The 26452-nt window shown below is 48.0% G+C and overlaps 1 protein-coding gene across 1 annotated transcript in view; it reads right to left on the reverse strand.

Annotated features, from left to right (window-relative positions):
* Positions 1–7896: 7896 nt before the first annotated feature.
* The window catches only part of LOC117440559 (collagen alpha-1(XXVIII) chain-like), a 41636-nt gene continuing 23080 nt past the window's right edge, over positions 7897–26452 (reverse strand). The window contains exons 26-36 of the mRNA XM_071202044.1: positions 23578–23646; positions 23424–23492; positions 20821–20889; positions 17400–17480; positions 14541–14576; positions 14418–14454; positions 12804–12931; positions 12194–12620; positions 10975–11117; positions 8426–8591; positions 7897–8066 (exon numbers count right to left, since the gene is read on the reverse strand). Of these exons, the coding sequence (XP_071058145.1) occupies positions 7897–8066; positions 8426–8591; positions 10975–11117; positions 12194–12620; positions 12804–12931; positions 14418–14454; positions 14541–14576; positions 17400–17480; positions 20821–20889; positions 23424–23492; positions 23578–23646 (1395 nt within the window). The remainder of the gene's footprint in view (positions 8067–8425; positions 8592–10974; positions 11118–12193; positions 12621–12803; positions 12932–14417; positions 14455–14540; positions 14577–17399; positions 17481–20820; positions 20890–23423; positions 23493–23577; positions 23647–26452) is intronic.

A 26452-nucleotide genomic window follows, 5' to 3' on the forward strand; every position in this document is an offset into this window, starting at 1 on the left:
GACAGAGGGTCTAAGGACAGAGGGTCTAAGGGCAGAGGGTCTAAGGACAGAGGGTGTGAGGACAGAGGGTCTAAGGACAGAGGGTCTGAGGACAGAGGGTCTAAGGACAGAGGGTCTGAGGACAGAGGGTGTAAGGACAGAGGGTCTGAGGACAGAGGGGTCTAAGGACAGAGGGTGGAGGACAGAGGGTCTAAGGACAGAGGGTCTAAGGACAGAGGGTCTAAGGACAGAGGGTCTGAGGACAGAGGGTGTGAGGACAGAGGGTCTAAGGACAGAGGGTCTAAGGGCAGAGGGTCTAAGGACAGAGGGTGTGAGGACAGAGGGTCTAAGGACAGAGGGTCTAAGGACAGAGGGTCTGAGGACAGAGGGTCTAAGGACAGAGGGTCTGAGGACAGAGGGTCTAAGGACAGAGGGTCTGAGGACAGAGGGTCTAAGGACAGAGGGTCTGAGGACAGAGGGTGTGAGGACAGAGGGTCTAAGGACAGAGGGTCTGAGGACAGAGGGTGTGAGGACAGAGGGTCTAAGGACAGAGGGTCTAAGGACAGAGGGTCTAAGGACAGAGGGTCTGAGGACAGAGGGTGTGAGGACAGAGGGTCTAAGGACAGAGGGTCTAAGGGCAGAGGGTCTAAGGACAGAGGGTGTGAGGACAGAGGGTCTAAGGACAGAGGGTCTAAGGACAGAGGGTCTGAGGACAGAGGGTCTAAGGACAGAGGGTCTGAGGACAGAGGGTCTAAGGACAGAGGGTCTGAGGACAGAGGGTCTAAGGACAGAGGGTCTGAGGACAGAGGGTGTGAGGACAGAGGGTCTGAGGACAGAGGGTGTCGTATTGTCATACTGATATTCTGTACAAACTGTGTTGTTGTATTTGCTGTAAAGTGTCTCGACTGTAGCTCCACCAGACATCGTAAAAAATAAATGTGCTATATAAATAAAACCTGATTTGATAAAAACTTGTATTTGAAGGCATTATTTGAACCCGTTGATGCTGGAGAGCAGGGGTGTCCAAACTACGGCCCGGGGGCCAGATGCGGCCCGCAGACCATTTTGAATCGGGTTTGGAATTGGGAAAAGAAGACAGAGGAAGTAACCACGATAAACAACACGTGTGTATCTGATATCAAACGTCATATCTCTGAGCATTATAGATTATACAAATGGCAAACGTTTAAGAAATTATATTTTATTTATTGAATGAAAAGTTGATCTTGTTTTTTTCCATTTTCTACGTTTACTATGCCTTCTGGCTCTTTTACAGCGTTATTAAAATAACACATTTCTTACAGTGGAGTGTCTCTTCCAGCGTTATTAAAATAACACATTTCTTACAGTGGAGTGTCTCTTCCAGCGTTATTAAAATAATACATTTCTTACAGTGGAGTGTCTCTTCCAGCGTTATTAAAATAATACATTTCTTACAGTGGAGTGTCTCTTCCAACGTTATTAAAATAATACATTTCTTACAGTGGAGTGTCTCTTCCAACGTTATTAAAATAACACATTTCTTACAGTGGAGTGTCTCTTCCAACGTTATTAAAATAACACATTTCTTACAGTGGAGTGTCTCTTCCCATACAACGTTATTAAAATAACACATTTCTTACAGTGGAGTGTCTCTTCCCATACAACGTTATTAAAATAATACATTTCTTACAGTGGAGTGTCTCTTCCAGCGTTATTAAAATAATACATTTCTTACAGTGGAGTGTCTCTTCCAGCGTTATTAAAATAATACATTTCTTACAGTGGAGTGTCTCTTCCAGCGTTATTAAAATAATACATTTCTTACAGTGGAGTGTCTCTTCCAACGTTATTAAAATAACACATTTCTTACAGTGGAGTGTCTCTTCCAGCGTTATTAAAATAATACATTTCTTACAGTGGAGTGTCTCTTCCAGCGTTATTAAAATAATACATTTCTTACAGTGGAGTGTCTCTTCCAACGTTATTAAAATAATACATTTCTTACAGTGGAGTGTCTCTTCCAACGTTATTAAAATAATACATTTCTTACAGTGGAGTGTCTCTTCCAACGTTATTAAAATAACACATTTCTTACAGTGGAGTGTCTCTTCCCATACAGCGTTATTAAAATAACACATTTCTTACAGTGGAGTGTCTCTTCCCATACAGCGTTATTAAAATAACACATTTCTTACAGTGGAGTGTCTCTTCCCATACAGCGTTATTAAAATAACACATTTCTTACAGTGGAGTGTCTCTTCCCATACAGCGCTCATAATAATGGAGTTAATATACGATTGTTAAGAGGAACTAGAACAACTACAGATTTAAGTAGTTCCAACATTGTATACGAAGCATATAATAAACAGGTTAAGAATAAAGCGTTGTTAAATGATCAAAGAACCATCACTTTGAAACCCTGCAGTCTGTGACCCACAGAAACATTTCACACCCAGACAAAGCCCAGATCTGAACACGCGACCAACACGTGACGGGTTTCATACACAGCTGGAGCATCAGCTGTGTGCGTCACTCTTTAGTGTCCCCTGGTCTCCCAGCTGTGTGCGTCACTCTTTAGTGTCCCCTGGTCTCCCAGCTGTGTGTGTGTCACTCTTTAGTGTCCCCTGGTCTCCCAGCTGTGTGCGTGTCACTCTTTAGTGTCCCCTGGTCTCCCCGCTGTGTGCGTCACTCTTTAGTGTCCCCTGGTCTCCAGCTGTGTGTGTGTCACTCTTTAGTGTCCCCTGGTCTCCCCGCTGTGTGCGTCACTCTTTAGTGTCCCCTGGTCTCCAGCTGTGTGCGTCACTCTTTAGTGTCCCCTGGTCTCCCAGCTGTGTGTGTGTCACTCTTTAGTGTCCCCTGGTCTCCCAGCTGTGTGCGTGACTCTTTAGTGTCCCCTGGTCTCCAGCTGTGTGCGTCACTCTTTAGTGTCCCCTGGTCTTCCAGCTGTGTGCGTCACTCTTTAGTGTCCCCTGGTCTCCCAGCTGTGTGTGTGTGTCACTCTTTAGTGTCCCCTGGTCTCCCAGCTGTGTGCGTGACTCTTTAGTGTCCCCTGGTCTCCAGCTGTGTGCGTCACTCTTTAGTGTCCCCTGGTCTCCCAGCTGTGTGCGTGACTCTTTAGTGTCCCCTGGTCTCCCAGCTGTGTGCGTCACTCTTTAGTGTCCCCTGGTTTCCCAGCTGTGTGCGTCACTCTTTAGTGTCCCCTGGTCTCCAGCTGTGTGCGTCACTCTTTAGTGTTCCCCGGTTTCCAGCTGTGTGCGTCACTCTTTAGTGTCCCCTGGTCTCCAGCTGTGTGCGTCACTCTTTAGTGTCCCTCGGTCTCCAGCTGTGTGCGTCACTCTTTAGTGTTCCCCGGTTTCCAGCTGTGTGCGTCACTCTTTAGTGTCCCCCGGTTTCCCAGATGTGTGCGTCACTCTTTAGTGTCCCCCGGTCTCCCAGCTGTGTGCGTCACTCTTTAGTGTCCCCCGGTCTCCAGCTGTGTGCGTCACTCTTTAGTGTCCCCTGGTCTCCAGCTGTGTGCGTCACTCTTTAGTGTCCCCTGGTCTCCCAGCTGTGTGCGTCACTCTTTAGTGTCCCCTGGTCTCCAGCTGTGTGCGTCACTCTTTAGTGTCCCCTGGTCTCCCAGCTGTGTGTGTCACTCTTTAGTGTCCCCTGGTCTCCCAGCTGTGTGTGTCACTCTTTAGTGTCCCCCGGTCTCCAGCTGTGTGCGTCACTCTTTAGTGTCCCCTGGTCTCCAGCTGTGTGCGTCACTCTTTAGTGTCCCCTGGTCTCCCAGCTGTGTGCGTCACTCTTTAGTGTCCCCTGGTCTCCCAGCTGTGTGTGTCACATCAGAGTCTCTGCTTCTCATCGGTTTGCAAAGCATATTCAAACAAAAGGACAGTTTCGTTTCTCTGTGTGTGTCCCGTGTCCCCATGGAGTGTCCCGTGTCCCCATGGAAAGCGAATCAAACAAGGACGAGACCGGAAGTCACTAAAGCTGGCCCTGCTGCTCAGAACAGATGCTCTCTGGGTAAAGTTTACGGACATAATGCTGAACAAACAAAGGGTCCTCCTCAACATGAATACTCTGTTATGGAATCACATGTAAGCCAGAGATAGAAGAACATGTTTTAATACAGGTATCAACACGAGCCAGTACTAATACTGTTATATATCGTTAATAATACACAGATGATGGCGTGAACTCTCTGGACCCTCTTGTTAATGATGAGCTCAGTACCTCAGGTGTCTTCACTTCCACATCCCGTGTATCGTCACACACAAAGTTAAGGCTGCATTTAAATGATTGCATTTTCTTAAATGTATTTGCAGGAATTCTTCTGGCCTCGTTCCTCGTGGTTCAAATCTCATTTCCTCATTTCCTTTCTTTATTAAACCTGTTTATAAAAAACAGACGAATGAAGGGCTCTGTGAAGGCTTCAGTAAATACAAGAGTAAACACAGACGACAAGCAGTCAGAAAACAAGTCAGCAATTAGCGGGATAGTCGACAGGTGCAGACGATCAGGCAGTCCTGCCTCCTCGCGCCGGCAGTCCTGCCTCCTCACGCAGGCTGAAATAGCTGCTGCTCTCCGGGGAGACGGAGCAGGCAGCCGGGAGGCGTTGTTCTGCTCAGGCAGGACAGGCCGCCGGTAAGAGCGGATCAACAGGTTGTGAGAGCTCCGCAGAGCCGCTGGTGTGATGTTCTGTCTGCGCGTGTGTCACGTGTCTTCTCAAAACTCTGCGCAGCATTGCTCAGAGCAGGTTTCAGCGGGGTGCGCTGGTGGGGGGGGGGGGCAGTCTGTGCGCGGACGCTCTGCTGGTTATCTTAGAGCAGGGGTGTCAAACTGTCAGGACTCCCTGGAAGAAGAGATCTTGTATCTCAATGGGACATTCCTGGATAAATAAAGGATAAATAAAAAAAAAAAAAAAAAACTCAATTTCATCGCGGGCCACATTAACATTATGGTTGCACTCAAAGGGCCGGTTGTAACTATAAATATACATATATAAATATATAATGTATTATATATTACATTATTGCCTCTGAATTTGATTATTATCGGATAGGATAATAACTTAGTAATTAACTACGTCTGAAAGCAGAAGTCCAGGGCAAATAATTGTGAGTCTCTTCAGTGCATGTCACAAAACGAGATGCATTGTGGGACATGTAGTTTATGGGCAACCTGCTTCTGTAAAGTGGCATGTAACCGTATAATAAACATATTATATTCTTTGCAAGCTCTTGCGGGGCCACATGAAATGAAGTCGCGGGCCAGATTTGGCCCCCGGGCCTTGAGTTTGACCCCCCTGTCTTAGAGGGATAGGTGGGAGAGGGAGGGCATTTATATTTGGAAAGTTAAATTTTTGATTGACTTAGAATCCTGTGGTTTTGACTGAAGAGCTAAAAAGGGAGAAAGTTATTCATTCATTTCGTTTGTTTGAAGCATTTGAGAGTGAGGTTTATTTACTAAAATTGATCACTAAAATGCACCTTTTCTGGTTTAAAGGGGTTTCACCTGATTGAAGCTGCTGATTAATCTACTAAATAAAAAGTCTGAACGAAAAGCTGCGGCGTGGAATCCTGTTCTTAACGTCCAGATGCCTCGAGTCCCTTTCAGTGGGGAGTCAGTAGGGAAACTTGACATTTATTAAATCATTGTTTGTTTCACCCGGCGTCGATATGAAGCGGTTACCATGGTCACCTGACTTCTTTTTAAACAATAGTAATTTAGAGTTATTTTGGTCACATCACGTTTTTAAGATGGCATTTAAATCTCTTTCAGTTTTTTAATATATATTTTTTATTGATAAGAAGTAGAAAGCGGTTCCGACGGTCATGTTACTTTTTAACTACGTATTTTAAAACGTATTCAAAGACGATGGGTTAACTTGTGTTTCTGTAGAGTTTGAATTCAGTGTTCATCACTTTAACCACTGGTTGCCGTGGAGACGGATTCATGCTCTCACGTTCTGGGTGACGATGTCCAAATGCCTGATGATGATTCGTCCCAAAAGAAAACACTTCAGCTCCTCGGACATATTGGTAATAACCACCAAGCGCACGCTCCAGGTGTCCGTGTTGTCGGTCCGGTGGCGACACGCTAAACAACATGTCTGATGCTCTGGTCGGTTTGTGGTGAATATATTTAACATTTATAAGTAGTCGTGTTAAAATGTGCAGTTTGAGGGACAGTGAGGTCGTCCTTCACCAGCCTGTGATGTCTTTGCACACACTCGTTGTTCATCCCCACACACTCGTTGTTCATCCACACACACTCGTTGTTCATCCCCACACACTCGTTGTTCACCCCCACACACTCGTTGTTCACCCCCACACACTCGTTGTTCACCCCCACACACTCGTTGTTCATCCCCACACACTCGTTGTTCATCCACACACACTCGTTGTTCATCCCCACACACTCGTTGTTCACCCCCACACACTCGTTGTTCATCCCCACACACTCGTTGTTCATCCACACACACTCGTTGTTCATCCCCACACACTCGTTGTTCATCCACACACACACTCGTTGTTCATCCCCACACACTCGTTGTTCATCCACACACACTCGTTGTTCATCCCCACACACACTCGTTGTTCACCCCCACACACACTCGTTGTGTATCCCCCCACACACTCGTTGTTCACCCCCACACACTCGTTGTTCACCCCCACACACTCGTTGTTCATCCACACACACACTCGTTGTGTATCCCCACACACACTCGTTGTTCATCCACACACACACTCGTTGTTCATCCACACACACACTCGTTGTTCACCCCCACACACTCGTTGTTCATCCCCACACACTCGTTGTTCATCCACACACACTCGTTGTTCACCCCCACACACTCGTTGTTCATCCACACACACTCGTTGTTCATCCCCACACACTCGTTGTTCATCCACACACACTCGTTGTTCATCCCCACACACACTCGTTGTTCACCCCCACACACACTCGTTGTGTATCCCCCCACACACTCGTTGTTCACCCCCACACACTCGTTGTTCACCCCCACACACTCGTTGTTCATCCACACACACACTCGTTGTGTATCCCCACACACACTCGTTGTTCATCCCCACACACTCGTTGTTCATCCACACACACACTCGTTGTTCACCCCCACACACTCGTTGTTCATCCACACACACACTCGTTGTTCATCCACACACACACTCGTTGTTCACCCCCACACACTCGTTGTTCATCCACACACACACTCGTTGTTCATCCACACACACACTCGTTGTTCACCCCCACACACTCGTTGTTCATCCACACACACACTCGTTGTTCACCCCCACACACACTCGTTGTTCACCCCACACACTCGTTGTTCATCCCCACACACTCGTTGTTCATCCCCACACACTCGTTGTTCATCCCCACACACTCGTTGTTCACCCCCCACACTCGTTGTTCCATCCCACACAACTCGTTGTTCATCCACACACACACTCGTTGTTCATCCCACACACACTCGTTGTTCACCCCCACACACTCGTTGTTCATCCACACACACACTCGTTGTTCATCCCCACACACTCGTTGTTCATCCCCCACACACTCGTTGTTCATCCCCACACACACTCGTTGTTCATCCCCACACACTCGTTGTTCATCCCCACACACTCGTTGTTCACCCCCACACACTCGTTGTTCATCCACACACACACTCGTTGTTCACCCCCACACACTCGTTGTTCACCCCCACACACACTCGTTGTTCACCCCCACACACTCGTTGTTCATCCCCCACACACTCGTTGTTCATCCACACACACTCGTTGTTCACCCCCACACACACTCGTTGTTCATCCACACACACACTCGTTGTTCACCCCCACACACTCGTTGTTCATCCCCACACACTCGTTGTTCATCCACACACACTCGTTGTTCACCCCCACACACACTCGTTGTTCACCCCCACACACTCTGTTACGTGTAGACGCAGGAGAGCCTGCAGCCGGACTCAGACTCAAAGTTGTTTGTGTTTCCCTCGCAGCCTCCGAACCAGAACTGAGCGCAGGCGTTAGCTTCGGGGTCGTAGTACCATCGAACGACGTACTGCCGACAGGACCCGGGGTCCAGAGGCAGAGAGCAGCCCTCTGCGAGACGGGACACATGCAGTACATTACATTAAAGTCTCCATCGCGCCGTTTCTAGGCATTTATTATGGGTCCCTGATATATAGAAATATATAAAAACATGTCTCTGAAGTTGCTCTGTTTCTGCATTTCAGACTGATCTCAATTATATATTGACTTTCTTCATTATTTAATATTCCATTCCTCACGTACTTATGTATAAAAGAGTGCATGTTGCATGATGGGAGACCTCTAAGAGCTTCCTCCACATGGCATTAAAGGGTTAGTCCATGTATTGTCTCTTTACGTATTTCTCTCTGTCAAAGCGTCTTTGAGTTTCTAGAAAAGCTTGTTGTTGTTGTTGTTGTTATTGTGTGTACCTGGCAGTGATGAGTCTTTCAGAGGAGGACCAGGAGGGCTGATGGGAGTCCTCGTGCTCTCAGGAGGTTTCAGCCAATCGGTCGGGGTCTGAGGACCGACCACTGACCCCAGAACCTTCACCGGCTTGGCTTCAATGGGGGTCCCATCAGGCCCGGTGTCCTGGCTCTGGGGGGGGGGGGCTCTGATTAGACACTCTTACATCTCGTCTACAGGCAAGTCTATTTATACACGAGGTCATTCAAAGTGCTTTACGAACATTAAGATCACAAAACACATTGAAAACATTGAAAAGCAAAGGTAGTAAAACTTGAGTAACGGGACATGAATAAAAGTTACAGAGCCGTGTGAGAAGAGAAGAGTGCATTTGAAAGCAGCGGCAGACAGAAAGTCTTCAGCCTGGATTTGAAAGCAGCGGACCGGCAGGTTTGTTCCAGATGTTTGGAAACACCACATTCTCTCATTCTCTTTAAACACTTTCCTGACCTTTTTATGTTCCTTTCACCCTTCTCTTTTAGTCCGGCAGATATCTGAATGAATTGTGCTTTTGATGATGACAACATGAACGTTGGCTCACTGTTGGAGCAGAAATATCTCTGGCTATAGGCCATCGCATATTTTGGACTGTATGCGGGACGGGTGGCGCAGTGGTCTGTGCATCTGATCATCAGATCAAGGGGGGTGCTGGGGAACTCCAGTTCGAAACCCGCTCCTGCCGCCACTGCGTCAGGCCGTTGTGTCCTTGGGCAAGACACTTCACCCGGACTTGCTCCTGTGAGTATTGTCCACAGTGACCATTGCATGTATAAAAAATATGTGTGATGTGTATCTGTAAAGCGCTTTGAGCACTGGAAAAGCGCTATAATGAATTATTATTATTATATTTGTCCATTGGTTGTTATCTTACCGGTAGCTTAGGATCTAGACTCTGGTGGCTAATGCTATGTTCAAGGATGAGGAATGCAGTGGTACTATTTACAACATGCTAGAATGTAGCTAGCTCCATGCATCTGGTATTCAGGGAACAGAATACACAGTAAAACCATTTATTATGGTGAAGGGATGCTTGTTACATAATATATATGTAATATTACAGGTTTTCAACTAAATGCAGAGTTAGTTCTGAAAACACAGCAGCAAGGGCAGTGCACTTGCTGCCTTGACACATTTGGAACGTGTCCACTGCACCTCTTTTTGCATCAGTCACCTGGGGTGGGAGTTCAGGGGCTGCACACATCCTCTGTCCCCAGCAGCGACCAGCTTGGAAGGCAGCTCTCTTTGTGCTGAATCACTGCTGCTTGTGTTGGGGGGGGGGCGGCCATTTTAAAAATGGCCACCATTGGCGCCATTGGACAAATATGCGATGGCCCGATAGCCAGAAATCTTCCTCAGGGCGTGCTCTAACAGTGAGCCAACGTTCATGTTTTTATCATCAAAAGCACAATCCTTTCAGATATCTGCTGGACTATTTCCTCCATCCCCCCGACAACACATGCCCCTGCTTTACTGTCACCTGAACCCACCTTTGACCTTTAAACCACTCAGACCCGGCGTCATGGGCGGGCCCGACCATCCAGGATTTGGGCCCGCTGTTTTAATCAGGGCTGAATACAACATTTTAATTGTTTTATTATTATGTTCAGTGGCGGCGCCAGGGTATACTGGGGCAGGCTACAGCCATCCCAATAAATGGCTTAGCCCCACCATGAAAAATGATTTTAAAGTAAGCTAAATAAAGTCCGCCAACTCGCGTGGAGTAAATTGCACAGACAGCAGTTAGTCAGATTGATTTCAGTCACTTGTCTGGAAATACTGAAGACTAGAAACGGTTTGAAAACTTTTGTCACGTAGTGATCATCTTCTCAATAGAACATCTTTGATAATGTCTTCTGGCCAATCAGAATCAAGATAACGACGTGGTGTTGTTGCAGGAAGTCCCCACGGAGAATATTTTTGCTGTAGTTACAGTACATCTCTATATACATCGATACTACATTACGTGTTGATAGAAATCAACACGTACTGAAATAAGACCCCACGGTGTGATGATTGATTGATGTGTGGGCGGTCTTTCATGTTGACACACAGAACAATGGGGGCTATCCTTATCCACAATGTAAAGTCATTCACAGCCTCTTCCCTCTTCTCTCTGTGAGGAGCAGCAGGTTCAGCTTTCAGAACAAAGTAACACAAAACTGAAATGGCATTCATTTTTTTAAATATGTTGTGTAGTAATAGTTGTATTTATTTTTCTTCTCAAGAGAGGACCAGAATGTGTATTTTATGTTAGTATTTCAAAAAATCTCCTGGGGGAGAATCTCCCCAGACCCCCCTGCAGGCGTTGGGTTTTCAGCATGTCAGCTCTTTCACAATTCAGTTTTCCCGGGAAATGTAAGTTTCGGGGTGGGCCCGCCCTGGTACATCAAATGCCCGCCCAGAGACGTATGTCTGCCGCCGGGTCTGAAACCACTTCTCTTTTCAATTCCCAGAATAACGATATTTAAACCTGTTACCCCTGTAATTAAATAGACAGTAAAATAAGCAGCTTTACTTGAATGTGTTCCTTAGCGGGGAACTCGTTGTAGCGTCGCTCTTCTGGAGCCTTCGGTTGGATTTCCATCGGTGGAAACACAGAGTTCGGTAGAAATGCGTCGTTCTGATCACAAATCTGACTCAGCAGTTTGCTTTCCAGAGCTGTAGCAAAGAAACATCATGAGCACATAACACCATTACAGCTAGGGATACACGACAGGGAAGGTGGAGACAGGGAAGGTGGAGACAGGGAAGGTGGGCAGAGGAAGAAACCAAGGTAAATCATTATTCTGTTATTCTCAGGATTTTGACCATTTTCTGAATGTTTACTTTTTCCACAGGGTTAGGGTAACGGTACGTCCACACGGCAGCTTTGAAAACATCTTGAAAGTCTTGGAGCTGGGCGTGTCTGACAGCTTGGGGATTTTTTGCGAGCAACAACCAATCACATGAATCTCCCGCCCCCGACATACAAAGCAAAAAACCCCAGGGATTTTATGCGAGCAATATATAAATATATAAACTCCCCAAACAGGCGAAACCCTACCAGTTCCCCCCACTGCCTCAGCCACCTCCCTCCATGCTGGCTCCTCCGGTTTGTATCCCGTTAATAGTTCTGGTCGTAAAGAACCGGGTGATTTGCTACCGTAACTTCTCGTTTGGAATATGAGGAGAGGAACTGCGGTCTGGTTCTCCCAGCTTGCACGCGGTTTGATTGGCTAGCGCTTCTACTGTCAGATTTGCATACACGTGTTTGATTGGCTGGCGCTTCCAGCTCAGCTTCAAAAGTTGAACATTGCTCAACTTTTGAATCCTGGAAATCCTGGAAATCTTCGCTTCGCTCCCCCACAATGCAGTTCGGCGAAAAGCGAGGCAAAGTGACGTCATCCCCATTCAAAGTCCATGGGCAGAGAAGCGTTGGAAGCGGTGGAAGATTTGTTTAAAGCTGCTGTGTGGACGTACCGTAAGGGGTTAGGAAAACGGTGTTTCAGAATATTCTTTCGAAATGTTTTACATTTTTCCCGAAAAATTCCAAAAAAATGTCGGAATATTTCTAAAAGAAAAATCTTGGGTTTTAAATTTAAGCAGAATTTTACTTTCATTTTTAGAAATGTCACTTATTTTGCACAATTCGTATTTTTTGTTGTTGCATTTTTTCATATTTTTATTTGAATGAGATTCATGATTCTGAGGATTGTCGTTTATTAGAGATGTTGGCCGTGACATCGAGCACTTACTGTTGAGCGTCCTGAAGTCATCTATCAGGTAAACGTGCTCTTCTTTGGGATCTGAGGCGATCGCATCCATCTGAGCCTGGAATTCTTCTCTCAGAGGATCCGTATTGTTCCCGACTCCTATCACAAACATCTCGATGCCTTGCTCATGGGCCACCGCTGCTGTTTCTTCAAACTGCATGAGGTCTCGGGGGTCTGCCTGTCCGTCCGTCAGCACCACGGCTACCTTCCTGACGCCCGGCCTGGACACCTGGAACAGCTGATTGGCTCGATGGATGGCACTACCCGTGAACGTGCCTTCGCCCAGGTACGGCATATTTCTGACAGCCGCCTTGATCTCATCCTGGCTGGCGATTGGCTGCAAGCTGACCACCACCATCTCAACGTGGCTGAACAGAACCACACCGATCCGACCCGCCTCCTGGCTCACCTTCAGAGCGTAAACACAACCTTTACTCAAGTAGAAGTACAGATACTCGTGTTTAAAAATACTCTGGTGGAAGTACTGACTAAACTTCTTTACTCAAGTAAAAGTAAAGAAGTATGGGCTTCGAAATGTACTGAAGTGCAGTAACGAAGTATTTGTACTCCACTACTTCCCACCTCTACTCACCGTGACCCGATCAATAAGAGCGATCACAAAGTCCTTCACCAGCTCAAAGTTCTCTGGACCGACGCTCTCTGAGCTGTCGACCACAAACACCAGCTCCAGAGGGCTCTGTCTGCACTTCAGACCACATCCTGGACGGAAGATACCAGAGGTCATTTTACATGTGAAAGAACTAGGGCTGTCAAACGATTACAATTTTTAATCAGATTAATCACAGCTTAAAAATTAATTAATCAGATTAATCACCATTCGAACTATGTCCAAAATATGCCATTTATGTATGTATATTGTTGGGAATGGAAAGATAAATGAAAGCAGGCGGATATATCCATTTAACACAGTATCTATGTTTATTATAACATTTGTCTGTGTGTCAAAATGAAAGACAACCCACACACCTATCAATCATCAAACCGTGGGGTCTTAATTCATTACGTGTTGATTTCTATCAACGGGGAGTACTTCATGAAAGTCGACAGAGGGGGGGGGGGCTAGTGGAGTACTTCAGGAAAGTCGACAGAGGGGGGGGGGGGGCTAGTGGAGTACTTCAGGAAAGTCGACAGAGGGGGGGGGGGGGCTAGTGGAGTACTTCAGGAAAGTCGACGGAGGGGGGGGGGGGGGCTAGTGGAGTACTTCAGGAAAGTCGACAGAGGGGGGGGGGGGGCTAGTGGAGTACTTCAGGAAAGTCGACAGAGGGGGGGGGGGGCTAGTGGAGTACTTCGTGACCACAGAGTGTGAACGTTGTGATCAGCTGTTTTAGCGCAGTTCTCCAGTGAAGGGGGGAGTCTCCCTCCGCAGCCGGTTGGCTAGTTTTGGCACAGTTCCGTTGTACAGACCGACGTTAACAGCAGCCTGTCTGTGCACACGGAGAGCGACTCTGTCGTCCGGTGATCTAACCGCCTTCTGGAAAAGCTTCACAAGTACGTCGGTACGCAAATGCGCTTTGTGGCACAAGAGACGGTACACATTTCAGATTACATAACCTGCGTACCAGTTATGTGCACCCCTGTACCAGAGCCATATTATTACTATTATATGGCTCTGCCCTGTACTACAGCAAGAGTATCCTCCGTCGGGACTTCCTGCAACAACACCACGCCGTTATCAAAGATGTTCTATTGAGAAGACGATCACTACGTGACAAAAAATTTCAAAACCGTGGCTACTGAAATCAATCTTACTAACTGCTGTCTGTGCAATTTACTCCGCAAGTTGGCAGACTTTATTTTGCTTACTTTAACATCATGTCTCATGGTGGGGCTAAGCCATTTATTGGTATGGGTGTAGCCTACCCCAGCCATACCCTGGCGCTGCCACTGGTGGCACGTATGGGGCGGGCCATTCTGCACATGCGTTAAATGCGTTAAATATTTTAACGCAATTAATTCATAAAATTAATTACTGCCGTTAATGCGATAATTTTGACAGCACTAGAAAGAACCTGCTGGGGTGCATGCCAACACATCAACCATCGCAAACAAAGGGTTTCAACAAGTACAGTATCTTTCTAAAGATAAACTATAACATTACATTTAAATCAAGAGATGTTTCATGAGGGTATTGAACACGAGCTCCAGACGAAGCAACACAGAAACACGTTTAAAATGTGAGATTTACCGCAGATCTCCCTGACGATCAGGATGACCTCTTGTCTCTGTGGAAAGAGCAAAGACTCAATCAGGTCTCTCCTTGCGTTAAGATTTAAAGACCAGTGTGTTTTCTCCCACTCATTCGACTCACGGTCAGACCTGGTTCTCCGCTTGCTCCTCGTTCCCCCTGAAAGAATAAAACCAGGTTACGACCAACATCTGAGCGTTTGGCTAATCTCTACAGAGAGAACATCGAGATGCTCAATGAGGGAATCTCTTGGTCCGTTTGCCGCTGACTGGCATCTTCTGACATTCTTTACTCGCTGACTCGTTACTATGAGACTCAGGGGTTAGCATTCCACGAGCTAACTAGTTACTATGAGACTGAGGGGTTAGCATTCCACGAGCTAACTAGTTACTATGAGACTGAGGGGTTAGCATTCCACGAGCTAACTAGTTACTATGAGACAGTGTTGTAGTCAAGTCACCAATTCACGAGTCCAAGTCACCCTCGAGTCACCACTCTTCGAGTCCGAGTCCAAGTCCGAGTCACCAAGGGAGAGTCGTAGTCGAGTCCGAGTCCAAGTCCGAGTCACCCAAGGAGTGTCCAAGTCGAGTCCGAGTCCAAGTCATCATTACCTGTGTTCGAGTCCGAGTCCAATTCCGAGTCACTTAAGAAGAGTCCAAGTCAAGTCCGAGTCACAAGTCTTCATGTATTAATCTTCGTGGATATATGTTTTGAAATGTAGCTGCTCCTCTACATTGCTGTTATCCTGTCTATTGAACTGCTGTGAAGCGAGTTTGGCTACAATTCTTGTAATAGGTGCTATACAAATATAAAGCTTATTTCTAATATTAATATTATTATTATATATAAATAAACTATATTTAAAATGAGTTACCTCTTAGAGAAGTGATTATATTTGTATGCCAATATTTTCCTATGGTAAAGTTTTCGTTTTGCATTTTGCTCTGCTCTTTTCCAATGTGGAAGCAGAATGTGTGAAAGCATACAGCACGATGCGGGGTGTGTCTGTAGACATCTCTAGACTGGAACAGCGGGGCCCAGTACGTGAACTCGCCATACAGGATAGAGGACATCAGACTCCAGAGAAAATGTGCTCGAGTCCGAGTCCAAGTCGGAGCGTCAATGTACGAGTCGAGTCCGAGTCATCGTGGGGGGGGGAATTCACGAGTCCGAGTCCGAGTCCAAGTCATCCTGTGCGAGAATTCACGAGTCCAAGTCGCGTCAATCAGTGCGCGAGTCCAAGTCGAGTCACGAGTCCCGAAAATCGGCACTCAAGTCCGACTCGAGTCCGAGTCCAGGACTCGAGTACTCCATCTCTGCTATGAGACTCAGGGGTTAGCATTCTACGAGCTAACTAGTTACTATGAGACTCAGGGGTTAGCATTCCACGAGCTAACTAGTTACTATGAGACTCAGGGGTTAGCATTCCACGAGCTAACTAGTTACTATGAGACTCAGGGGTTAGCATTCCACGAGCTAACTAGTTACTATGAGACTCAGGGGTTAGCATTCCACGAGCTAACTAGTTACTATGAGACTCAGGGGTTAGCATTCCACGAGCTAACTAGTTACTATGAGACTCAGGGGTTAGCATTCCACGAGCTAACTAGTTACTATGAGACTCAGGGGTTAGCATTCCACGAGCTAACAGCGCTAGCAGAGACGTTCAGGCACATTTCTTAAATCAAGTGTCTCAGAGTTGTTCATAGACCTCAACAACAATCAGCCCCCCCCTACCTCACAGACCTGCTGCACCCCCACACCCCTTCCCCCTACCTCACAGACCTGCTGCACCCCCACACCCCTTCCCCCTACATCACAGACCTGCTGCACCCCCACACCCCCCTACCCCACATACCTGCTGCACCCCCACACACCCCTACATCACAGAGCTGCTGCACCCCCACACCCCTTCCCCCTACATCACAGACCTGCTGCACCCCCACACCCCCCTACCCCACATACCTGCTGCACCCCCACACACCCCTACATCACAGACCTGCTGCACCCCCACACCCCCCCCCTACCTCACAGACCTGCTGCACCCCCACACCCCTTCCCCCTACATCACAGACCTGCTGCACCCCCCTACCTCACTGACCTGCTGCACCCCCCTACCTCACTGACCTGCTGCACCCCCCTACCTCACTGACCTGCTGCACCACCACACCCCTTCCCGCTGCCTCCGCTCATCAGAAGCCAACCTCCTATCCATGCCCACCCACATCAATCACCGGACCGGGGGGGACAGAGCCTTCTGCGTCGCTGCCCCCTCCCTCTGGAACTCACTCCCCCTGACCTCACCACCTTCAAAGCACTCACCTCTTCAATCTGGCTTTTAATGTGCGATTGTTTTTGTATTATTTGACTTTAACTTTATATATATTTGTTCTTTCTTTTCACTATATCTGTAAAGCGTCTTTGAGCACCTGTAAAAGCGCTAACAAATTAAACTATTATTATTACAGATGGGTTTTGGCGCAGTGGTTAGAGCGTTGACCATCAGATCAAGTTGGTGAACTCCAGTCCGTGTGTCCTTGGGCGAGACGCTCTACCCGCACCTGCTCCCGTGGGTACCGTCCACAGTGATAACCCTTACATGTCTAATATGTGATGTGTGATTGTAAAGCGCTTTGAGCATCTGTAAAAGCGCTCTAATGAAAGAATGTAATGCATTAATAATATTAAATATTGCAGCGTTTCCGGAACAGGACAGATCTTCTTTGAACCCGCTGATCTTAATGACGATAGGTTGGAGCCTGAATCTGATCTCTTTTCTCAACTTTCTCAACTTGACGCTATCAAGCACTTGTTTATAGTTCATATTTCTCATGAGAGAAAGAAGCAGCCGCAGCAAAGAGGAGAGGAAGCTTCGCTCCCTAACGTGTTCCAGCTGAAAGACTAAAGCCTTCAAGACGGCGCTGATCAGCTCAGACCCTTTGAGCCTTTCTGTCTCACAACATGAAGTCTCTCTAGAGTCACCGTGAGTCCGCTGGCTCCTGGTCCTCCGAGGTGTCCTCTGTCTCCTTTCCTTCCCAGGTCTCCAGGAAGGCCTCTGTTACCCTGTGGAGAAAACGCTCTTTACTACAGAACATTGGTCATAACTGTTTGTTTTATTCTACCTTTATTTAACCAGGAGAGGTTTCATCGAGAAGAAGACCAGTTTCAAGAGAGTCCTCGTCCAGGGATGGAGACAGCAGCAGAGTTACAGACGATCACATGACATGAAGAAGAGGGGACACATGCTGATGTAGAAGAGACATGAAGAAGAGGGGACGCATGTTGATGTAGAAGAGACATGAAGAAGAGTGGACACATGTTGATGTAGAAGAGACATGAAGAAGAGGGGACGCATGGTGATGTAGAAGAGACATGAAGAAGAGGGGACACATGGTGATGTAGAAGAGACATGAAGAAGAGGGGACACATGGTGATGTAGAAGAGACATGGAGAAGAGGGACACATGTTGATGTAGAAGAGACATGAAGAAGAGGGGACACATGGTGATGTAGAAGAGACATGAAGAAGAGGGGACGCATGGTGATGTAGAAGAGACATGAAGAAGAGGGGACGCATGGTGATGTAGAAGAGACATGGAGAAGAGGGACACATGTTGATGTAGAAGAGACATGAAGAAGAGGGGACACATGCTGATGTGGAAGAGACATGGAGAAGAGGGGACACATGCTGATGTAGAAGAGACATGAAGAAGAGGGGACGCATGTTGATGTAGAAGAGACATGAAGAAGAGTGGACACATGTTGATGTAGAAGAGACATGAAGAAGAGGGGACGCATGGTGATGTAGAAGAGACATGGAGAAGAGGGGACACATGGTGATGTAGAAGAGACATGAAGAAGAGGGGACACATGTTGATGGAGAAGAGACATGAAGAAGAGGGGACACATGTTGATGTAGAAGAGACATGAAGAAGAGGGGACACATGGTGATGTAGAAGAGACATGAAGAAGAGGGGACACATGTTGATGGAGAAGAGACATGAAGAAGAGGGGACACATGTTGATGTAGAAGAGACATGAAGAAGAGGGGACACATGTTGATGGAGAAGAGACATGAAGAAGAGGGGACGCATGGTGAGGTAGAAGAGACATGAAGAAGAGGGGACACATGTTGATGTAGAAGAGACATGAAGAAGAGGGGACACATGTTGATGGAGAAGAGACATGAAGAAGAGGGGACACATGTTGATGTAGAAGAGACATGGAGAAGAGGGGACACGTGTTGATGTAGAAGAGACACGAAGAAGAGGGGACACGTGTTGATGTAGAAGAGACATGAAGAAGAGGGGACACGTGTTGATGTAGAAGAGACATGAGGAAGAGGGAACATGAGGAAGAGGGGACATGAGGAAGAGGGGACACATGTAGATGTAGAAGAGACGTGGAGAAGAGGGGACACGTGTTGATGTAGAAGAGACATGAAGAAGAGGGGACACATGTTGATGTAGAAGAGACATGAAGAAGAGGGGACACATGCTGATGTAGAAGAGACATGAAGAAGAGGGGACACATGTTGATGTAGAAGAGACATGAAGAAGAGGGGACACATGTTGATGTAGAAGAGACGTGGAGAAGAGGGGACACATGTTGATGTAGAAGAGACATGAAGAAGAGGGGACACGTGTTGATGTAGAAGAGACATGAAGAAGAGGGGACACATGGTGATGTAGAAGAGACGTGAAGAAGAGGGGACACATGTTGATGTAGAAGAGACGTGGAGAAGAGGGGACACATGTTGATGTAGAAGAGACATGGAGAAGAGGGGACACGTGTTGATGTAGAAGAGACATGAAGAAGAGGGGACACATGGTGATGTAGAAGAGACATGACGAAGAGGGGACACATGTTGATGTAGAAGAGACGTGGAGAAGAGGGGACACATGTTGATGTAGAAGAGACATGGAGAAGAGGGGACACGTGTTGATGTAGAAGAGACATGAAGAAGAGGGGACGCATGTTGATGTAGAAGAGACATGAGGAAGAGGGGACACATGTTGATGTAGAAGAGACATGAAGAAGAGGGGACACATGTTGATGTAGAAGAGACATGAGGAAGAGGGGACACATGTTGATGTAGAAGAGACATGGAGAAGAGGGGACACATGGTGATGTAGAAGAGACATGAAGAAGAGGGGACACATGTTGATGTAGAAGAGACATGAAGAAGAGGGGACACATGGTGATGTAGAAGAGACATGAAGAAGAGGGGACACATGTTGATGTAGAAGAGACATGAAGAAGAGGGGACACATGTTGATGTAGAAGAGACATGAAGAAGAGGGGACACATGGTGATGTAGAAAAGACATGAAGAAGAGGGGACACATGTTGATGTAGAAGAGACATGGAGAAGAGGGGACACATGGTGATGTAGAAAAGACATGAAGAAGAGGGGACACATGTTGATGTAGAAGAGACATGGAGAAGAGGGGACACATGGTGATGTAGAAGAGACATGAAGAAGAGGGGACACATGTTGATGTAGAAGACACATGAAGAAGAGGGGACGCATGTTGATGTAGAAGAGACATGAAGAAGAGGGGACGCATGTTGATGGAGAAGAGACATGAAGAAGAGGGGACACATGGTGATGTAGAAGAGACATGAAGAAGAGGGGACACATGTTGATGTAGAAGAGACATGAAGAAGAGGGGACACATGTTGACGTAGAAGAGACATGAAGAAGAGGGGACACATGTTGATGTAGAAGAGACATGAAGAAGAGGGGACACATGTTGACGTAGAAGAGACATGAAGAAGAGGGGACACATGTTGACGTAGAAGAGACATGAAGAAGAGGGGACACATGTTGACGTAGAAGAGACATGAAGAAGAGGGGACACATGTTGATGTAGAAGAGACATGAAGAAGAGGGGACACATGTTGACGTAGAAGAGACATGAAGAAGAGGGGACACATGTTGACGTAGAAGAGACATGAAGAAGAGGGGACACATGTTGATGTAGAAGAGACATCGAGAAGAGGGGACACATGTTGATGTAGAAGAGACATGAAGAAGAGGGGACACATGTTGACGTAGAAGAGACATGAAGAAGAGGGGACACATGTTGACGTAGAAGAGACATGAAGAAGAGGGGACACATGTTGATGTAGAAGAGACATGAAGAAGAGGGGACACATGTTGACGTAGAAGAGACATGAAGAAGAGGGGACACATGTTGACGTAGAAGAGACATGAAGAAGAGGGGACACATGTTGATGTAGAAGAGACATGAAGAAGAGGGGACACAGCTCTCTGAGTCTCAGCTCTCTGAGTCTCAGCTCTCTTTGCAGCATGCTTCAAAGCCGCAGGAGCAGAGAAACTAAACCTCTTCTCCAGTTCAGTTCCAGAGGCAAAGTGTGGTTCTGTGTAAACGTGAGTACCTTGTCCCCTGGTGCTCCGTCCCCTGGAAGCCCCCGAGGCCCCGCCGGCCCCTTGAAGCCAGGCTCTCCCTACGGACAAGAAAAGGTCAATTGGTAAAAACACGAGGGCGTCATCGGCATGCGGGGACATCAGGACGTCCTGTCCATGGAGAGGACACGACGGAGTGGTGTGAGGCAACAGCAAAGGCTAACGACATAAAAGGAGACGGTGGTCTATTGTTGTACATTTATCATGAAGTCTCCTTTAAGTATGCTTCCTTCTCTGGTTTGATTCCCTGCAGTTTGAATGAACATCGATCACCTTCACTTCCTGAGAACAGACAGAAGGCTCGTCCACCATCGTTAGACTGATATTAGGTTTGAGTGACCAAGTATGCAACTTTCCACTTCCTGTAAATGGCTGAGACCTTCCCTTCCCTTGCTCTTGAGCAGGGGCGGGCAAATACTGTAGCAGCCCGGGGGCCGCATGCGGGAGGGAGGGGGCCGCATGCGAGAGGGAGGGGGCCGCATGCGAGAGGGAGGGGCCGCATGCGGGAGGGAGGGGGTCGCATGCGAGAGGGAGGGGGCCGCATGCGAGAGGGAGGGGGCCGCATGCGAGAGGGAGGGGCCGCATGCGGGAGGGAGGGGGTCGCATGCGAGAGGGAGGGGCCGCATGCGGGAGGGAGCCGCATGCGAGAGGGGGGGGCGCATGCGGGAGAGAGGGGGCCGCATGCGGGAGGGAGGGGGGCCGCATGCGGGAGAGAGGGGGGCCGCATGCGGGAGGGAGGGGGCCGCATGCGAGAGGGAGGGGGCCGCATGCGAGAGGGAGGGGGCCGCATGCGGGAGAGAGGGGGCCGCATGCGAGAGGGAGGGGGCCGCATGCGGGAGCGAGGGGGCCGCATGCGAGAGGGAGGGGGCCGCATGCGGGAGAGAGGGGGGCCGCATGCGGGAGGGAGGGGGCCGCATGCGGGAGGGAGGGGGCCGCATGCAGGAGGGAGGGGGCCGCATGCGGGAGGGAGGGGGCCGCATGCGAGAGGGAGGAGGCCGCATGCAGGAGGGGGCCGCATGCAGGAGGGAGGGGGGCGCATGCGGGAGGGAGGGGGCCGCATGCAGGAGGGAGGGGGCCGCATGCGGGAGGGAGGGGGAGCGGCGCTGAGGAACAGCAGAGAGCTGACGGGTGTCTGTGAGGACACTCCCCTTACTGTGCGTCAGCAGAGGCTCCAAGTGTCCTAGGTTCCAGTTAGACGACTAATGTCTGGGGTAGGGTTCATGACTTCATGTTTATGTCATCTCAATGCTCACACACTTTCCGTGCTATCCACTAGTTTCAAATAGCTTCTGTTCAATACGAACATGCCACTTGTAAACATTAAATAACGTTTCTGTGATGTTTGTTCAGTGAGTTTATTAGAGGATGCTCCCTGAAAGATTGTAAAATGTCAATGAAGATGTCGGACTTAGTATATTTGTTAATAATTACATACAAAACATGGAGTGTGTGTGTGTGTGTGTGTGTGTGTGTGTTCTAGCATTACTATACTTGTGGGGACCTACATCTGTTTACATAGTCACGTGTGGGGACTCGCCTCCCTTATGGGGACAAAATGGAGGTCCCCATAAGGGGGGTCATTAATTTTAGGGTGAAGACTTGGTTAGGGTAAGTCTCCAGGAAATGCATGTAAGTCAATGTAATGTCCCCTGAAGGTGTGTGTGTGTGTGTGTGTGTGTGTGTGTGTGTGTGTGTGTGTGTGTGTGTGTGTGTGTGTGTGTGTGTGTGTGTGTGTGTGTGTGTGTGTGTGTGTGTGTGTGTTTGTGGTGAATCTGCGGCCCCCTGGTGGCCAGTACATACATGATGTGCCCCCACCACCATCCAAGTTGCCCACCCTGCTCTTGAGGGCTTGTATGTTCTGTTGGTTGATCTTGTAATAATGAGCTCGAGCTAGATTCCGTCCTTTCAGCTGAAACAGATGCACTCTGGGAAATGCTTTGACGGCTTTGACTTTATTAAATTACACTTTGCTTTAAACTTCTATTATTTGTTCATTTTTTACCAAACAGGATGTTTTTTTGTGTGGAGCTCCTCCACGTGGTCATCATAACATTGTAATGTAACGGATCAGAGAGTAGATTACTGTATGACGTTGGTCATCAAGGATGGGTATCGAACCACTGCTTGGCGACCAACATAGTGATCGCTTGTCGAGGGTTCTGATCAGGATGTGTTGTGCTCGTGGCTCCGCAGGTCAAATGGTTTTCCACCAATCACAGGGTCGACATGTCAAACTGTCCATGGGCCAAAACCTACATTTGAGGGAGGCTGTGGCGCAGTGGACTATTGCGTTGGTGTTGGGATCAGGGGAGCACAGGTTCAAACCCCACTGCAGTCAGCATGTCGTTGTGCTCGCGTGGGGATCGCCCGCAGTATTGAGTATGGAAGTCGCTTTGGATAAAAGCGTCTAACACGTGTCATGTGATGAGTGTGAGGGTTATCCCTCCTGACGACCCGGCGGCCCCTCATGGGCTCTGCCGGTATGAGGACGTTTTGGTGAACTCTGGACTCGTGTAAAAGCAGTTTCTAGAACTCAAAGAGACTCAAAATGTTCTGCATCACATGCATGTCCTACCTTTGGCCCCTGGAGGCCCTCTCCTGGAGGCCCCGTCAGGCCTGAAGCTCCACTCTGCCCCGGAGAGCCCTGAGGACACAACACATCACGGTACTTTAAAAATACAAGGCTTCATAAAGTCATCGTGAAATAGAGGGTTTTGAAACACACTGACCTTGGGTCCGTACAGTCCAGTCCCAGGAGGGCCGGACGGTCCTGGTACCCCCGACGAACCTCTGTCGCCCTGAGGAGCAGACAGATACACCACTCTCATCTATGATGCAAGCCTCTGTTTCAGTCTACCTGTTTACCTTCTGCACGTTTCAGTTTGTTCTAGTCTTTGGTGCAATCGATCCACACGACGTGCTCTGCATTCTGCCGCCATGTCCACATTTAGGAAGAGGTGTTCTGTTCGAAGAATCAAAATACCTTTATTCGTGTTGAAACACTATTCGATAAAGGGCACGCACATATTATTAAAAATACAAGACATGTGTTGAAGCAGTCTCTAATCGGTGAATCATCTCCAGGTTTACGCTACGCTTTGTCTTTCGGAGAAATGTTTTCAAATTGCGTGCAACAAAACAAATTTTTTAACTATGGTATGTTGAAGGGAACTACATTTCCCATGAGCCTTAGCATCCTATTTAATCTTTCTTTAGTTTTTAGTTTTTTGCATAAAGCCAAGAACCTTAAACTCAGGTCCAAAGCTGTAATCTGTTCATAATATAAATATATATTTTAAATGTTCTCACTACGGTAATGGTGAATGGAACTACATTTCCCATGAGCCTTAGCGAATCCTCCCTCATATTAACACTTTATTTTATTTCTCTTTCCAGTTGTGTGGAACAGCCTCGAAGGTCTCGTGTCACGGCCATTTCTCCTGATCATAGTTCCATCGTTGAGGTCTTCTAGAATAGATGTACGTTGTTCAATGTTCCAGCCTCACACTGGTTTCTCACAGCCTCTCTGTGTCTTCACTCTCTGTCCTGCACGCCGTGTTGGAGCTCCAGAAAATGACACCAGTAATGACAAACAGATGAGCATGCTGCGTGGGGTCTGGGGGCCGTGTTGGCGGGACGTGGGGGGGCTCGCCGCTCCGCCCCGTGAGGCTCGAGGAGCGGACGGTGTGAGCTGGATCACTGGTGTCGTTTCCTGGTTGCCGCGTGGGGGCTGCGAGACACCGAGACACTCAGGCTGAGTTCAGGCTGAGTGCCATGGACGCGGGAAGGGGGGGTGCTGAGGGGGCTGCAGCACCCCCATCTGCGATGCTCCACTAGCACCCGCACCCGCCGCTGAGAGAGTGTGTGTGAGGAGCTCCACGGATCAGTCGTCACGTCACTTGGTTCCCGGAAGAAAACAATGGAAGAAGAGAAATGTCCCTCGAGGCGTTCTGGGGCAGCAGACGGGTGTTTCCTGTGTTAGAGTTGTACTCGCTACAGGGTGCACTTTGAGGGTTTGTGACTGCAGACCGTCCACATGCAGAACAAGCTTCCTAACAACAAGGGGACGGGTCAGAACCAGGAAAGCTTGACATGGGCCTTAAAGAGCCTGTGACACGGTTTTCCCCCATCATCCAAACCCATCAATTAGTGAGTACATATCGTCCCCTTGAAAACCGTTACTGAACTGATTTTGGATATTTGTACTTTGATAACCGTTAATCTCAATGTTGACAATTTTCTGGATCTTCTCTGGATTCTTCAAGTCCCGCCAAATGATGGGTGACGTCATTGCGGGCACAGCGCTCCAGCTGCACCGTCCAGGATCCCAGCTTCTGCATGGAAACCTTTATATATATACAGTCAGATGTAAACGCACGACGGCGCACACAGCAGCAAGCTCAGACAGCGATGGCAGGTTCATGTTGAACGTGTCTGAGAGCTCATGAGGCTGAAGGATCGGTTTATGTTGTATCTGTTAGAAGTTTAGGAATGAGGTGCGTCGATATGGGCGATCATACGGTCATGTAGCCAGTGGTGGACTGGGACTAAAAATCATCCCGGGACTCTCGACCGGCCCACTTCGGTACCGCTAGCAAGCTGTCAACGGGGGAGCGGGGGATGTACAATACAAATATAATGTATAATGTCTGTGTCTTTGACATTAGCGCTGCTCGCCACCTGTGCCCTGCACTACGAAGCCAGTTCAACAGACCCTGGATATGTTTGAGTAACAAACAAACTAACAACAACAAACTAACAAACGAGATCTCGCTAAGCGGTCCTACGACGCTGGTTATCAACTCGGTAAATCAAGCCAGGGTTTCTCTCTCCAGCTGAGAGCGCGTTCACGTCTAAGACACGAGTGGATCTGACTTTAATTACATTTGTCTCGAGTGTTTCGTCAACATAATGTGTTAAATAATACTTCTGCATCCAGTCTGTGACACTGTGAGTGCTGCACGGCCAGATGAGGCTGGAGAAGCTGACTCAGATCAGGAAATATATGATATATTATGATATGATATGATCGATGATCTGATTGATGATGTGATATGAATGATAAGTGCGACACGTCGGCGTCTTCTCTGCATACGGCAGTTTAAACTGTATTTCCTTTATCCTGTAATATGACTTGAGAGATTTAAACTCCGCACACTGAGTGATCTCTTTTCTATAGACGCCGGAGGCGGGCAGCGTCAGGTAAAACACGTTATTTAGCCTTCTCAAACCTGAGCCTCACGCGCCGCCTATGGGGGATGTGCTGGTGACTTATCCGACCGGCCCACTTCGGTACCGGCCCATCGGGATTCGTCCCGATGGCCAGTCCGCCACTGCACCCAGCCCACGTAAACTGTCAACGGGGGGAGCCTCGCTGCGGGGAAACGGTGGACCTAATGTCCCGATCGGAGAGGGAATAATAATAATAATCCGTGCATTTTATCCATTAGTTTCCCAACATTGTGGTAAAAAACCACACGTTTAATCCACGTTGGTGTACTACAACTACAAAAAGCATCGGTTTGTTTTCTCATCAGGAAATGCAGACCGGCTCAAACAAACGATCATTTAATGTGTTCATATGTTCGCCAAATTGACATGAAA

Source organism: Pseudochaenichthys georgianus, unplaced genomic scaffold (assembly GCF_902827115.2).
Source record: "Pseudochaenichthys georgianus unplaced genomic scaffold, fPseGeo1.2 scaffold_1037_arrow_ctg1, whole genome shotgun sequence".
Classification (NCBI taxonomy): Eukaryota; Metazoa; Chordata; class Actinopteri; order Perciformes; family Channichthyidae; genus Pseudochaenichthys; species Pseudochaenichthys georgianus.